The sequence below is a fragment of the Bemisia tabaci genome, chromosome 3 (assembly GCF_918797505.1).
Source record: "Bemisia tabaci chromosome 3, PGI_BMITA_v3".
NCBI classification, from domain to species: Eukaryota; Metazoa; Arthropoda; class Insecta; order Hemiptera; family Aleyrodidae; genus Bemisia; species Bemisia tabaci.
This window is the reverse complement of record NC_092795.1, coordinates 60,629,906-60,647,539: the sequence shown is the minus strand read 5'-3', so window position 1 is coordinate 60,647,539 and position 17,634 is coordinate 60,629,906. Positions and strand designations below refer to the sequence as shown.

The following is a 17,634-nucleotide window of genomic DNA, read 5'->3' as shown; positions in this document are numbered from 1 at the left end:
CTAATCGGTAAAGGAGTTAGGTGTCAATTATTCAGACACAAAACTCACAGAGTAAGTTTTGAATTTGTGGCTCATTCTTTTCATTGGGGCAAAATTAAAGAGAGAAAAAGTCAATCTAGTATTAAGTGGAAAACAGACTGGAAGATTTTTAAGATCATGAAGATGACTTTCAGATTAACACTTTTGAACACTCACAAGGAAGCATTTTCCTGCAACCAAAAAATTTTGGTGGCAAAAAAACCCTCTTCCTGGTCCCCCTTTAAGTATGAGGTGAGAGGACGACGCTTGAAAAAAATTAAACTCAAATATTTCGCAGTATGTACATTTTTTAGTGACACGAAAATACATTTTATTAACTTAATACTCTACAATGAATTATCAAATAAACACTAGAGAGATGATAGGACTGTACAAGCGGGTAACAAGAAATCATTTGTTAAAATGTTTGCAAATTATTCTATCATGCTCTAGAATTAGGTAGGTTTCCGAAAATTATCATACAATTGTACAACTGTCTATATAAAAAACTAATCAAACTTCACTGAAAAAAAGAAGAAAAGAAAGCCCTTTCATTATGCAAGTACATTGCAGAAAAGAATAGGGCTTGCCAGATTTTTGGAGGTAAACCTGCACCTGCAGTCAATCCTAGCCATTTATCCATTTTAGTGCATAGTTAACTTGCATTAAATCACCTCATAACATTCATGATAGATTTTGATTATAACAGATTTTCTGTCCATTTTTATTTTGCTAATCATTAAAATAAGGAGGCAGCCATTAATCGTCTGTAAATTTTGCACCATGTCTACAAAAACCAAAAAATGAAGAAAAATTTCGTTCATTTTTTGGATTCTAACATTTTATTGCCTGGGGACATGTGGTACATGTTCTATAAAATATTAGAAGTTTAGTCGCCCGACTTTAAAAAAAAAAATTCAACATTGAGTATGTAGGGCACTAGATGGAGGATGGGCTCAACTTTGGCAGGAGCCGATTTATCGGATACATTAGCAAATTTTGGACCACTTTGAACAGTGAATCTGACCATAGACCATCCAATCAATCCATTCTACCAGTTTCTAATGCAGTGCATAGTAAACATGGTATTTCAAATGTAAGAAAAGTTATATCTACACCCTACCCAATCCTCTCACATGTTGAGGAGGCATGAAAAGATTAATTTTGCAATAGGAGGAGGACACGTGACTACCTAGGGGGAGAAAATATTAGTTCAAGAAAAACTGTGAGAAGAGAGTGACACACAGGTGCACAAACTTGTTTCATCCAAACCTTGCTTTTAAATTTTTTAGAAACTATCAGAGGAATTGAGATTAACTTGGGTATATAATAACATTGAAATCGAGGGGGAAAAATAAAAGTAAGAAAAGAAATTATTGAGGGAGTTTAAAGAGAATATTATGGCCGTAGAAGTTAATGGCATCTTGGTGATCATTTTCTTTATAAAGCTGAAAAAAATCTGACCCCCCCCCCCCCCCCACTTGAAAAAAGTCTGACAAAAATTCTTATAGTTATTGAATTGCTTCCTCTATTGCTCCAAAGAAAAATTCCTGCTATGACTTCAAAAAACAAAACAAAAATGTTCAAACACATTGGAACGCACAATCAGATACGTGTATATACCTATTTTATTAATTTCTTGAATGAGCATGTTAAAGAAAATTCTCTCCACTCTCTTTCAGTACAAAAAAGGCTTCTGTCACCCATGTTTAGCAATAATAAACCATGAAAAATAAAAACATGTTGGACTTAACAACTGGGGGGACAATATCAAAGAGTTAATTTGATTCCAGACTGCACCAACTTAGCGGCCTTGTAGGGTCTCTTGTTCCATATAGCGATTACATTACTAAGTAGGTGTATTTTCTTTGAAGTAACAGTGGGAACAAGTTTCAGAAAAATTGTTCCTTGTAATCCTTTTCACGATCGAAGAGCAACCATTAAGAGCGCAGTCGAGACAAGTAAGTTCAAAAACTTCGTAACAATTGACCATAAAATTTAAAACCTGCTGCGGTACATTACAATTCTAGCAGAATGTCACAGAACAAAATGTTACAACAATGCCACAATGTAGTGCAAAAAAAGCCCGCCCATTAAATAATCCGTAACACTTAAACAAAATAAGAATATTCCTTAAGAAACTTTTTGTGACCAATGATGCAGATCATAAATGCTCTTTGCTGCTGAAGTTGACATTTTTAGCTGTCTACGGACTAAGTGACATTTAAAGGTGGGGCGAATTCTTTCAGTGTATTAAAATCTGTATCATACAACATAACAAGACTTATTTGATATGTTGAAGGTTGAAATTTGATTCTGTCACTTGGTAACCACTTTAATCTGGTCAAACCTTACTGCCTCAGCAAGGATTCCCAAGTTAAATGTACTTCCTACTATCCCATTTTTGTGATTTTAAATTTCGCACCTTAAATGCAAAAGGTGCTCATTTTAAAGTACACACCTTGCATCAGGGGAGCAATTTAATAGGCTGGTTTTTTAGCTGATTCTTGTCATGCACTGAAGCCGACATAACAAGTGTACAGGATTTATAGTCTTTTAAATAGCAAAAACAAAAATTAGCTTTTATGGTTTTTTTTAAAGGAGCTTAGGTATAAAAGCTTAAGGTGCACTGATGTCATATGATGGGGGGAGGGGGGGGGGGAGAAATTATCTACTCACACCGCTTCAGTGCAGCCACAGCAGTATGCGTAGAGCAGAAGGACTAGAGTGATAACCTGCGAGCAGTTATTCCTTCCTAGATTTAGCGTGGCCGAATGAACTTACCAAGATGGGTGGGAAAAATAAAGATAAGGAAAAACTACCAGTTGATTGACCAGTTAGAGGAACTTGTTAGATCTTTCCTATTGTGGAACCGCAAAGTTCTACGGTGAAGAAGGTTTCCCGAGTTGGCCGATTTTGCATAGTGCATTCTTTCTCGATATTGTATAAATGGACAAAAAAACGGGGCCGGGCCATTTTCACAAATTAGCAGGGTTTTCAACTTATTGAGGTGTAACTGTTCTTACTATAAATGACCTATCAAAGTCTAGTTTTTTAGATTTTGATACAGCCAAGTCGAAAGAATGTCCATTATAGAATGTGATCTCTTCTATACTAATTTTAACTCAAATTACTGAGACCTTTGGGAAAATTTGAGCATAGAAAAGAAATGGTCAAAATAAATCAGAAAAAGTATAATATGAACTGTAGAGACCTCTTAATGTTGAAAAAAATATCAAGGAAAATTTTCAAAAGAGACCTATTTGAAAGGAAATGTCATTTACAGAATCCAAGCTGAAAAATTAAGATGAACACTTGTTCAATAAAACAAATGAGAAATTCATCTCTGGTGCATAAATCCTAAGCTTGCATTACAAAGTTTGGAGAAAAATTAAATTAGCAACTCAACTAGTTACAATCGTAACCATTGTCTCAAAAATTGGATGCCTTTATTTTATCTTTGAAAGAAAAATAGCAAACACTTTTATCATTAATTCTGATCTCTTGAGCACTGTAGTGGGGATTTTTTTTCACAGTTACAAAGCTGCCGTGAAATTTCTATGATACCTTGAAAAATAATGATGTCATTCTGAATATTCTAACGTTAAGTAATTCCAGACGAAAAAAAATAATTTGATTTTGATTTTTGACCCACAATTTATTGGTGTCTACTGTTACGAAGAGATCTGATCAGGAACTGTTGACCTACTCCTTGAAAAAATTTGTTTTGAATCTTTGTAAAGGCTTCAAAAACATGCAAGAAATTTATACAAGCTGCTAATTTGAAACATTACTCAGAAAATGTATCATGAAAGACACATGGTTAAAAAAAGAGTAGGCTTACAACTTGTTGAAGTTGGTGGACAAAAAATACGACGTAGAGGAGAGAGCCAGTGGGCTGGGTGGTTAGAGGTGTTGTCTGCTAAGTTGGCAATTGTTTACTTTCCATTTGCGAGCAAATTTATCATCCAATAGCCATAGAGGATTGACCACGGGTAACATCGCTCCCATGCCCAGAGACATAAATCGGTCTACTGTACACAACAGTCATATGTAGACAACTGCCAACTCAGCTGACGACACCTCTGGATAGAATATGAAAGAGAAAAACAAAAAATAAAAATCTACATCATGATAAGTCAAACGTAACAATGAGTGAGTTGTTTTTAAAGTAAGCAATATGCGTGCACATTGAGTACTAGAGAATTTGCCAGACCACCGACCCAACAGAGAATACTTAGTCACTTAAAAAACTGAAAATAAGCAGTCCTGACCCCTGTCAACATAAATTCCAGTTTCCATGCAGACTTAAGGCATGATGCTGGTCACTTAACAACATTATTTGCCCAATATATTTTTCCAGTTGTTGCGAAGGAAGCAAAATTGACGCAAACTCCACAGAGATAATTTTTTGATTACTTTCATTAAATTACTCAAGGGTAATAATTTGGATTTCCATCAGTTACCTATGAGAAAAAGCAATGATTCCAATAGATTTTACCAGTGTTGATGCGTTGCCGGTGTCATCAGTGAAAATTTCTTTGAAAGGGTGGAAGCAGATCTCAAATCCTGAAATGAAATTATTCATTAAAATTAGGATGCGAAGAAAATATACACTGAGTCACTAGGTACAAGCAAGCAAAAAGAAAAAAAGGGGCAAAAGTAATTAGGGAGAGAGAGATTTCTAAGAGGACAGGTATTTCTTTATCTTGAGAAAAATAAACTAGTGATAACCACTTAGATTAGATTCTCAACCCCTCCCCTCCTTCATAAAAATGAAAATTGTTCTTGAATGATGAGCTCCTTGGCTTCTTTTTTTTTTCTGCATTACATACAGGTTCATCAACATCATCTTCGGCCCCTCGGCAATGTAATACACTGCCAAGGTGCATACAATGATTCCTTTCACCCTGCATTCATCAATCAGTAATACAGACATTTTATTGGCTACTCGACTTAAAACACAGATGAAGCTGATGGGAAAGAAACCATGGTAAGCTCCACCGCAGTGGATGACATCATGCCCTAGGTTTTTTGAACAGCGATACGTCCGTTAACAAATAGATGTAGAAACTTTGTGCTTGGACTGACCTTTTCATTTTTTGCTGATCTATGAACCAAAATAATCAAAACACGATTCTGGGATTAGTGTTACTGACCCGTTGATTACTAAGAGTGATATTTTCTTGTTACATGATAATATATCCATAGCTAGAGTGCAAAACGACGCGTTTCTGTTAGCGACGTTACAGACATCCTATCCTATGTCCTTAGTTTTTTCTTTCGAAAACTAGTTGACATAATGGAGATGTTGCATGTGTGAGGAATTAGTGATTTGACTATCGATTCATATGTAAAAGTTAGCGAGAAACACGATGGTGCCACTGATTTTCTCTGAAATAACTCCCAAGCTCAAAAAAAGCTCTCAAGTTGAGGCTAAAATGGAGGGGATATCCCACGCTATCCTGAGAGTCCACCTCTACATCAAGACTAACTCTCCATGCAAAGATAGGGAGCAAATACATTGACAGGGCTGCCACTTTATTTGGAGACTCTAAAACTGAAAACACGGCATCTCTGCTAATGTATTTGCTACCTATCTTTGCATGGAGAGTTTGTCTTGATGTAGAGGTGGACTCTCAGGATAGCGTGGGATATCCCCTCCATTTTGGCCTCAACTTGAGAACTTTTTTTGAGCTTGGGAGTTGATTTCAGAGAAAACCAGTGCCACCATTGTGTTTCTCGCGAACTTTTACAAAAGAATCAATGGTCAAATCGCAAATTCCTCACACATGCAAAATCTCCATTTCATGAAAACTGCCTGGTTTGATCTTCTCTAGTAACAAAATATTCTGTGTAAATTTCAAGCTATAATGTAGACTTGTTTATCTTCGAAAAAATAAAGTTAGAGCGGAAATTTTGAAACACTGCAATGGAGATACATAGTTTCACATTTTGGTCATCAATATTAAATTGATTGATATATATTATTAGTGCCTTTAAGATTTTTAATGAACAAAATACTCCTTCTTAACACAAAGGTCAGAAGCAACATGCATCATATTGGTCATATTGGTCGTATTGCATCACTTCCGAGCATCAAGACATGGATAAACCAACAGGCAGAAATGTAACTCACTTTTATTAGAACTGAAAACCACCCATTGGAAGGCTCTGACCAGTATTGAAGGAGAACTGTCCTCCGTCACCACCTTGTCCTGGTGTGATTGACGGAGCAACTCTTGCATCCTCCTCTTCTGAACTGAAATACTTCTCGATGATGTCAAACGCTTTCTGGTAGATCTCCACATTTTCGTGCGACTGCAGATACTCAATCTTATCCAGACCTGCAACCAGAGTTGAATTTGAATTAGTTACCTTGTCTTCCTGAAACTTAACTTTTAATGTGCTTACAGTAGAGATATCACTTTTTTAATGTCTTTGGTTTGTCTGCCATGTTGAATTTTTCCAACGGTGATAGAAATATAAGGGATGCAAAAAGTTCCGGAATGCTGAATGCTTCTTACAATCCGGCGGTTGTGCATTATAGCAAAATTTTTCATTATGCTCACTTTTTAAAGAATTGAAATTGAAAGTAACAATCGTTATCACCTTTTGAGACTGCCATAGAAAATTGACAATCAAGTCATTTATATAAGCAATCAGTTCAATTCAATTCATCCAATTTGGCAAGTAAAACTTGTTGAATGCCACATAGTCTGGAGCTAGCTTAGCACTGAAAAATGACTATCAACCCTGAGAAGAAAAATTCATAGTTTAGACCTGAATGCAAATAACAGGAAACCAAATTTGATGGCTGAACTCACCATTGCATTCTTCTATGATATCAGCATACATATTAACAGTTCCAGTCTTTTTGGCATCTTGCTCTCCAAACTTGAGGATATTTTCTAGGCCTTTCAAAGCAACATTGATTATCTTCAGATCCATGACAGTGAGAAGATCGCATAGGGGCGGAATGCAGTTCTGTTTGACCAGGTAGCGGATCTGCTCTGGCGTTCCACCTGTTGTTGTGTTGAGAACAGCCCAAGCGGCTTCTTTTCGCGTCTTGAACTCTGCTTTGGCCAAAATTTCAATAAGCAGGGGAAAGATATTTGCATCAATGACAGCCTGGAAAATTAAAGGAACAATATAAACTGAGCGAGGAAGAAACTATACAACAAGATCTATCATGTTCAAAGACAATGGAAATATTACCTCTACTGTCTCTTGAGAGGGATGGATGCACCTTAACAGCAGTTTTCTAGTATTAATGAAATGTTGGGTCATTTGACATCCTCCAGTAGAGACCCAAGTTACTCAAGAGACACTTTTGTCAAATCCACTTAATTCAACTTCAATTGCTCAATTATTTATTTGTTTTTTTCCCAATGAATTTGTGCAGTCAGAATTAAAGTAAAAAATTCGTAATTAAACACGGCAAATTGCTCATCAGGTTGCTGAACAGTCCAGAGTGGTAAAAGAACTGAAATATAGAAATTCCCTGACCTTTCTAGAAAATTCCCTAACTTTCGAAGAAAAAAAAATCGATCAACTCAGTGTGGTCTCCTCTACAAATAGAAAAATGCTCTTACATTAGGCAATATTCCCTGATAATTTCCCAACATTCCGGGTTTTATGAAATCCTCTGACTTTTTCAGGTTTTTAAGCAGGTCCCAGCAGAGTGTTGTTAGTAGGGCTGTGCAAGCCTGGTTTTTTGGATTCAAGCCGAGTTCGAGTATTTTTTCACTGTTTCGAGCCGGGTTCAAGCTTTTTCCAGCTTTGAAAATGACCCTTGGGCCTAGTCCAGCTGGAGTCAAGTTCGAGTAATTTTGAGTTTTAGCTCGTGATTTTACAAGAAAAAATGTTGGCAAAACTAAAAATAATGATAGAATGATTGAAATATTTGGGAGTTGGACTCTTTTGGCGTTTCTGGCTTACAAAAGCTCAAAATACTCGAAAAAACTCGTTTTAGAGCACTCGAGCCGAGTTTGTGTACTCGCTCGAATCTAAATTAACTTACGAGCCGAGTCGAGTACTCGATACTCGATTCAGCTCAAAATTCGAGAACTCGCACCTAGCCCTAGTTGTTAAACTACTACTGAATGACTCATTACCTGTCCTGTATGACTAGTAGTGCTCAGAAATTCACGAAACTCCAAGGATTACCAAGTCGCTGGGCATTTTACCAAGTTCTTGTTTTCACATCATTTAACTGCGATCAATGATGCCTTTGCACAAAATATTAACTTTTGTGATGTCATTGACCCATTTTCAACTTTGCAGATGTTAAGTCTAGCAATGCATCAAAGCAAATGCCTACTTCTGCTTTTGTATCTCAAGCAGTAAATGTTGCTGACTACTAGTCAGATTCCGATTTTATTTTAAAATTTTTTTAGACATAACGAAGGACACTTATTTAATTTATTTGAAATGTACCTAATTACAAACCTGTATCTGATGTTTGTTGCCTGCAGTAATATTGCTAATGGTCCAACATGCCTCTTTGCGAATGGAGTCTTTCGGTGATGAGAGAAGGTGGTAGAGACAAGGTAAGACAGATGAGTTTAAAACCACCTGCGTTTGGACATCATCTCCAGTGACAATATTGCCAACCGCTCGTAAAGCGGCAGATACAACCTTCTGCTGCGTATGCATCAGCAACTCTACCAATCTCCGACAAACGCCTGCATCAATGACAGCCTGAAATTCAATGGAAACGCATTATTTCTTGGTGATCCTGATTATCACTAGTCATTATTTTTGGCTAAAATCTTCCTAAACTTCATTTTTAAAAATTCTAGTGAAAGTAGGGATAAAATTACAATCAAAGAAGGCTACATAAAAATTTGAGAAATCAGAATGTTTTAATCAGAGCAAAAGGAACTGATTGCTCTGCTACCAAAAAAAAGAGCGAAAGAAAAAAAGATTCTTATAAGAGGAGTTTATAAGTACATTCTTTGCTTGTCTTGAGATTAATGCTGAATCACAGGGAAAATATAGTAAAACAAGAGCTAATTTGGAATCTTGAACTGGAAAAATTCAATATGTTAGTACAAATTCTTGAAAGCAAATTACTTAACTTACCTGAATTTTATCATTTGGAGCATCACTGAGATACGAAAGTGTCCAGCAAGCGTCTGAAAGGACCTCAACATCATGATGAAACAATAGTCGCGCTAGGACATTCAAGCAGGGCGATACTTTACTGAACTCGGGAGGAGGATTCTTCCCTCGGCATAAATTTGATAGTGCCCAAACTAAATTACGTACCATTGATGTGCGTTTCATGATTGATAAAAGGCTGCAACAAACACAAATTTCTTAATTAGACAGAAACTGGGCTTTTTATATTATTTCTGTACAAAGACCAATAAAATCCACTGAAGAATTGAACAAAAAGTTTTTTAGGTATCAACGGCTTAGGTTCAAAAAAAGCTTATCTCTGGTAGCAACATTGCAAATCTCTGCCAAGTCTTATTTTTCTTCAGCTTTAGGGTGAATGTCCTTTGTTCAAGATCATTCACAGAAAATTGCAAGGAGAAATTTAGGTTATTTTCCTTTTAGAAAAATAAAACATAGTCAGAGACAGAGACAAGAGATCCTCCACTGGCCTCTTGGCGACAGGTGGAAGCTTTTACTTTCGGGGATTCAACACTTCCATATGGACAATTATAAGGGAGCAACACTCATCACTCTATTTTCAGCTGTTGACCTACCTACATGGAGGATGATGAGCCTCGGGTGACGTCATGAGCCAAACAAGTTTCCCAAACTACGGCTTGTTTTGGTTTGTTTGCAAAACGAAACTGCTATGTTACGAAACTGTTAAACATCAACCATGTAGGTAAGTCAACAGTTTTATGTTGATGTCCCGAAAGTAAAAGCTTCCACAATAGCCGAAATACGAGTGGAGGGTCTCTTACCTCTGGTCAGAGATCCTTCATTCTTACGAAAAAGATGGCTTCAATTTTAAGAATCAACATTTGCCACCCACATGTTAATGTAAAAGATAATTTACAGATTTTAAAAGTTGCATAGGTGTTCAAAGCTATGCATAAGTAACCGTATTTATGCTAAATGGAAACAATGTGAAAATGAGCAAAATTAAAAAGAACTATAAGGCGCGCAAATCCTACATCCAGGTACTAAGAATTTCCATTTAAGCGGGAAAAAATTCAACAAAAGTTAAATATTTTTATTAAAGCAAACTAAATGCTCAAAATTTAACAGATGGCAGGAGGGATGATTATTTGAAACTGAAATAGAAGTTACAAAATTTCTGGACATTTCTCCATTGAAGAGAGGATGAAAATGTTCAATGTTAATTAAAAACACTCCAGATATATTTACTCTACTTAAAATAGCAAACTTGAATTTGAAAAAACCCTTCTCATCCATTTCGTTTTACGGTAAAAAATTCCTGTTTCACTTCAACTACTAGCTGAAAATCTTAGTCTTCTTGCTGACTTGTACTCATCTGTCCTATTATGTCACTGACTACTGTTTACAAAATACAAATTCTGGAACGTTATGATCCAGCTCTAAAAGCTACTGGACATTAACTTGGGGCGACTTACTGAAGCAAAGGGTCTAAAATTCCACAATCTAAGACATAATCACGGCAAGTAGGGGAGTCCCCAGCGATATTTCCCAAAGCCCAGACAGCCTGCTCCTGAACATCTTCATGTTCTGAGGCCAACAATCGTATAAATACAGGCACAGCACCAGCTTCTATTACTTTCTGTGTTTGTTCCGATGTTCCTGATGCAATGTTGGTCAGTGCCCATGCTGCTTCAAACTGAAAAACAACAACGTTAAATCTAAAACTGGAACATCAAGAGGTCAAATGATCTCGAAATAATATTTCTGCTCCTTAATTGCAAAATACACATCAGTTTCCCAGAGTCAAAACGTAATCACTTCTATTTCAGTCATTCTGAGATATCAGGGAAAAACCGTGCGGCCTCATTGATTCCAATGTAAATAGCAATTTTTGAAATTCTACAACTCAAAACTGGCGTAAGTAAGGTAGAGCTACCAAATTTTCCTCACACATGGAACCATTATTGGAGTTTTCCAAAATTACACTAACTCAGTTTTTTCAAAAATGTGAGTTAGGTGCTTTTTGGCTTTGGGGTACTGATATGAATGCTAATATAGTCAAATGTGACAATAAATAGTTTTGAAGATGGCGAAATCTTTCCCAAGGATATTTCATTATAAGGAAAGCAGAGGGCTGAGTTTAGACTTATTGTTAGCCCTTTCCCTAACATGAGCTCCTTTCATTGTTTTATTATAGAAGAAAACGTCAAAAAAAGCTCAAATTTCCGTACGAGCTAATAAAAAGATTCTTTCAAGTTTTTTTCCCCTTTCTTTTCTTATCTTGCATGAAATGCACACAGTAACCATTGCAGATATCACTAAAAAACCTTGATCTTGCATACCAGAAGTAGACAGATAAACTGATTTTCTGTCCTCAAAGAAAATTAAAACAGCAAATGGTTAAAAGGTGGGATTTAAAAAGAACAATTTCACCAGGAGCTATTAACAAAATGTGCCTGAAAATCAGGCTTCAGTCCCTAAAAAGTTCGAGTACTGGCCAGAGAAGGGGCATGGTGCCTAAATAAACCAGACACAACTCACTGTAAATTCTTGAAGCAACAGTAGCAGCTTGGTCATTGACTTATAACACAATCTAGACCGCGCACTAGGCCCGACTTTAGGCGGGAGAGGTAAGACAGTTAGGGGAGTAAATCAGGGTAAAGACGCGCCTTCAGCTTAGTTGATACAGCCGGATATACGAAGCGTGCCAGGCAATGGCACAGGCAAGACTGGAATTTCCATTGTCTCGGCACATATTGCAATCCAGGTTGCCTATCGTCTCGCCAAAATTTCCTAATGCGCGGTCTAGATTGTATTATACGTCAATGAGCTTGGTACAACATGCGCAAGTATGCAAAAAAAATTAGGCTTACTGGCCAAGATGGCTCTTAACTACACTGGGGTTGGAACACTGTTAACATGGCGATGAATTAAAAAGTAAAATTTTTTAAAACATAGCTAAAAAAACGAAGTTTACCTGTAAAGTGGGATTATTAGTGTCTGTAAGAAATTCAACAAATCTATGCAAAATTTTGGCTTCGATAACTTCCTCAATTGGAGGATTAGGTTCACGAGACAGCAGCTTGCGAAATCTTTCTGTTGCTTGCAACTGATCGTTTGTAAGAGGACTATATAAGGCTTCAATCATGTCAGGAGTGATGACAGGCTTCTTTGGACCATCCTAGAATTTGAGAAAAAATAAAACAAAGTTTTTAATGGAAAACTATTGTAAAATGTGCAAAATAGTAACTATAGTGTACCTGCTGTTGAAAACGTCAATGAGATGGATTTTTGTTCATTTTTCTCTTGCCATAATGACTAAATTTAATGCAACTCAACTGTAAGCACAGTTGCTTTCCAACTATAAAAAGCGTTTTGAAAATGGGATGGTATATAATGATAATACATACAGGGTGATCCAGACCACCCGTCCACTATCTTTTTCTCAAAAACGGCGGAGAATTGAGCTTCGGGACCAAAACTTTCATGGGGTAAATCGACCCCAAAGAATCGAATGAAAATATTTTCAGCCCCCCAAAATGGCCCCTTGGGGGGGGTTTTGGGGGGGAGCCCCCCCGTTTCTCGAAATTTTCAAATAGGAAGGGTATGTTTTGACTTTGGATTCGAAATCTACGGCAAAAAATAAGAACATTTTACTCTTTGCACTTTTTCCCTAAACCCCCATTTTTTTGAGTTATGGGGCATTTACGGGCCTTTTTGGGGCGATTTTCAATTCGATGCTGTAAGCGGCCAAATTATCCAAATTTCAAAATCTAAAAATCCCCTGAGAGGAGAGGTCAATACCTTTCTATTGATGTGCCACATGACCCCTGTTGCTCAAAAATTTTGGGGGCCACGACCCCCCAAAAATTTTGGGGTTTTGGAGGGCCGTAAGTCGAAAATTTCAAATGGCAAGGGTATGTTTTGATTTCAGATTTGGATTCTACGCGAAAAGTTACGTAGAATTGATATGGCGCATGGCCTGTTTTCTCAAATTTTTTTTTGCCCCTTATTTTCTCCAAAAATACACGGCTTCTTATGGGGAAATGGGGTTCTTCAGTAATTTGGAGCAAACAAGCCTTGCGCCATATCAATTCTACCTAACTTTTCGCGTAGAATCCAAATCTGAAATCAAAACATACCCTTGCCATTTGAAATTTTCGACTTACGGCCCTCCAAAACCCCAAAATTTTTGGGGGGTCGTGGCCCCCAAAATTTTTGAGCAACAGGGGTCATGTGGCACATCAATAGAAAGGTATTGACCTCTCCTCTCAGGGGATTTTTAGATTTTGAAATTTGGATAATTTGGCCGCTTACAGCATCGAATTGAAAATCGCCCCAAAAAGGCCCGTAAATGCCCCATAACTCAAAAAAATGGGGGTTTAGGGAAAAAGTGCAAAGAGTAAAATGTTCTTATTTTTTGCCGTAGATTTCGAATCCAAAGTCAAAACATACCCTTCCTATTTGAAAATTTCGAGAAACGGGGGGGCTCCCCCCCAAAACCCCCCCAAGGGGCCATTTTGGGGGGCTGAAAATATTTTCATTCGATTCTTTGGGGTCGATTTACCCCATGAAAGTTTTGGTCCCGAAGCTCAATTCTCCGCCGTTTTTGAGAAAAAGATAGTGGACGGGTGGTCTGGATCACCCTGTATGTATTAGCATTTACAGGCTTCATTCATCGTCATTCCTTGGCCAGCTCCTTCCTTCAGGAAAGTAGGCTCTAAATGGTTTATATTGTGAAAGAGGGAAGACCTCAACATGGCATCATAAAAAGAACAATTTTTACAAGCTTCTGGTACAATCAAGTGTATGATTTCAGAGACGGATACTTGCAAGGGATTATGCTGCTTTAGGTACCATTGCAAACAATGAAGAACACAAGGGAAAAAATTAAATGATTTTTACGAAATTTAAGATATTGGCAACAGCAATTGCTTCCCTTCAGCATTTCTTAGTTTTTGCAGAGACAAATCATATACATATAAAGTGCTAGCTACCTAAATGGCTTTGGAAAGATAGAAAACTTGGGCTGTTGCTGGCTAAAAAGTTCAGAAAGCTTCATACATAAATACGTGGTGATCTGATTGGCTGAACTGGCAACGACTATCAGGAGAAAATGAATTGACTTGTCATGATGGAATTGGACCTTGTAAAAAGTCAACAGATGACAGGAAAATATTGATTGTGAAGTGCCCTTAATGTCTCCTGCAATGGAATGACCTACTACTCTTCAACCTTTTCCTTCCGTTCCATCTATATCAAATACCTCTAGCGAACATTGAAATAGTACAATGCAACCTTGCGAGGCTGGTGGTTAACTCCTCTGAGAAATAAAAACCATTGTTCCTCAAAATGTAGAATTTAGTTGGCAGAATAAAATATCTCATACACTTGATGGCAGGTGATGAACTTACACTTAAATCGTCATCAATGGGCTGCAATAAATTGGCATTGCGCTTTTTGAAGAGTTGCTGCTCCCGCTTTTGCTTCCGCAACTGAACTCCCTCTTCTTCTCTCCTGCGCCGTAGTTCTGTTGAGTCGAGGCCTGCATTTTTGTACCTGTGCTTGTGAGTACCTCCAGACATCTGTAAAAGAATAAGCATAAGCATATTTGGATCAGTCAAAGATAGATGGGGTTATGAGCGTTTTTGTAGAGGCAATCAGGTTTAGCTTATCTAGGTATATTTTTACTTACACTTTGGGCTTCAGTATTTTCTACCGCATCTTGTTACTCAGTCTATGATGTCAAACAGGTTATATAAATAGAATATCAGTTGACAGTTTTTTGCAGTCAAGAACGATGTCTGTTCAACATTTGGAATAGCCTCATGATAAAACTATGAACTCATTGCTTGACTGATGAAGCTTCAAGCTTTGGTGAGACTATAACGGACATCTATTACAGACTTTCGCCAAACCTAGACTGTGATAATCAACTCATGGAGGTGGTTACTCACACTTTCCAACTCATATTGATGTAGTCTAGTTGCCCTAAGCGAATTGGCCTGATTTAATTACTTCGATACCACTGAATATTAAATCCGCTCATTTTTCTACATGATGGATCCATATACAATTGTATGTACAGGAATACATGATAAGGATTAGATACAACAAAGCAGCAGAAATATTTATTTACAAATATGAGACGATGACAAGACATTACTGGTGTCAATTAAGCGGTTCATGTTGAGTGCATACCCCTTACCTACTCACGAAATTTACAACTTAGTGACCTTAAATTTAATCAATGTTCCTTTACAGAGTTGGATAAAACCTTGAGTGAAATTGTATAAAAGCTCCAAAGGTGAATCAGACGGTGAGTTAATTACACACTTGCGCCATCAGGTCGTGAGTGGTGAAAATTTGACCAGCTGCTACAATTGGTAATGAACATGTTTGGCATAAAAGTTTTCTACATCCAAGCAACGAAAGTAGGGAGAAAATAAAGAACATAATGGATGAAACTAGCTTTTTGATAAGTAGGTCTTCTCAAAAGGAGGGTCCAAGATTTGACCAAAGTCAATTTATTGGTCAAGGATTTCATACTCCTTATATGTAGATAGGTGCCTTTCAGCGCTAAAATCTCAAATGAATACACTTCTGCGTGAAGTGAAACGTGGAGGGTAAATGAATTCGAACGCTCAGGAAAGGTTGAATGATCTGCGAGAAAAATTATGCTCACGTTAGGAAAAAAACAGGAGGCGAAAAGTACATAACCTCACTTATGGGGGATGTGACGATTGATCGAAACTACAGGCGAAGAAGGTTGATTTTAATAAACTGGAAATCAAAATTGTAAAAGTTGATTTTACCTTGAAGAGTTGAACAAAAGGTAAAGCTTCTTTTAGAGGTGCAAGAATTTAAAGGTGTGATTATTAGAACACATGAACGGCACGCACTTGGTAACTAATGTGGGCACTCATTAAGCCGAGATTGGACGATGGAGTAAAAGGACAAAGGCAAGACGAATTCTTACGTTTAAAAGAGATGAAAGCACTCAGCTTAAAAACGAATTGAAAGGCAAATAATCAATTCAATCACTTATCCGCGTTCGCAACTAATGTGCACAAAAATTTGCGAAATTTCACAGGATGAAATCGACCATTATTTATACTGCACTCATGCATCACACATCACTGCTGAACGCTGAACATGCGAGTGTTGACTTCGTTGTTCAAAAGAAGCGCGTCTTTTCAAAATAATCATGCGTGTTTCGTTAGCGTATTCTGGCCTAAAAAAACGTAATATAGATGCTTTTAAATTCTAATAAAGTCTATGAATTGAGAAAAAATTTGTTGCTAGAAACCCAAAAACAGCCAAAAGCTACCCTCTGTTTCAAAATCAAAGAATATTTAAAGGGAGCCCAAAATTCTAACATGAAAATCACCTCTGATTCTGAAAAGTTTATGCTAGACAATTTGAGCAGATGGTTAATCTTGTATTGCAACAAAATTCTTGAGTAATTGATAAGGGAAAAAATGTATTTTGATATGAAAGTTAATGGATATCATACTTGGATTTTCTTCTATGAAATTTTTTAAGTTCTTGAATTTCATAGGATGTATCAAAAATAAAGATGATTCCAGCCAACCTTAATTCATGAACAAGTCTTTAAATCGTTTTCACAAAGGCATTAACTCTTTGAAAGCATTATCAACACAGAAAAAAATCAAAGCTGATAAATGGACCTGAATGATTTCCGTTTAACCCAATTCAAATAATGGCAGTCCTTTTTGATACTCTCATTTTAACTTCAGGCTTGTGGTTTCACTTAGAGGCTTGTATACTTGTGGCTATATAACAGTGGTCTTTCTGCTGAGCAGAATATATCGACGGCATAAGTCCACAATCACATATTTCGTTAGCAGTGTCTAAAAATCTCCGCCTCTATGTTATTTTTTCAAAGGAGAACAAACTGATATCATTCCTTGAAGTTTATGCAAAATTTTCTTCGCACAGAGAAGAAAAATCACGGCAGTTTTAAAAGATTGCCGTTGAGTAGTAGTTTTCCGTTTAAAAAATAAAGTATGATAGGAAGTCTGCGACATCGGAAACCGAGTTATGTGATTGCCGACTTACACCGTCGATATGACTCTTCTCACTGTATGTTGGCTCTCAGACTAAGAGAGTGAAGTCTTGCACAAAGGTATCAAAGAAAAATGCTGTTGGCCACTGACAGGAGTAGAAAATGGATTTTGACTTAGAAAATATAACTGTTGACCTTTGATGAGTTGACTTTAGCATGTTTCATTAATTTCTCGTCTTTTGCTCCGCTAACTCAGCACATTTAGGCGCTTAGCAACTCCTTATCAGTTCCCTTAAAAATTCTCCGATCCCAGGGAACTCCATTTAGTATCACAATAGCTTTCTTTCCTTGCAAATTATGTTCTCTGGTGGCCCGGTCAAAATTTCCAGCTTGAGCTAGCCAAACTTTTATGTCTTTATACTCTTCACATCCTTCGATGTTCCGGCCATACTCTAATTCAAAAAGTAAGAAGTAAACCTGTT

At 37.0% G+C, this 17,634-nt stretch overlaps 1 protein-coding gene across 1 annotated transcript; it reads right to left on the bottom strand.

The window, feature by feature from the left end:
• Window positions 1–308: 308 nt before the first annotated feature.
• Kap-alpha1 (karyopherin alpha1) lies at window positions 309–16,261 on the bottom strand. Its single transcript, XM_019041846.2, has 9 exons — window positions 15,939–16,261; window positions 14,538–14,708; window positions 12,101–12,304; window positions 10,599–10,819; window positions 9,106–9,322; window positions 8,470–8,721; window positions 6,846–7,149; window positions 6,158–6,365; window positions 309–4,587 (listed from the first exon to the last, which is right to left on the bottom strand). The coding sequence occupies exons 2-8, from the start codon at window positions 14,706–14,708 to the stop codon at window positions 6,163–6,165; spliced, it is 1,572 nt and encodes a 523-aa protein (XP_018897391.1). The 5' UTR covers window positions 15,939–16,261; the 3' UTR covers window positions 309–4,587; window positions 6,158–6,162.
• Between the last annotated feature and the right edge of the window lie 1,373 nt (window positions 16,262–17,634).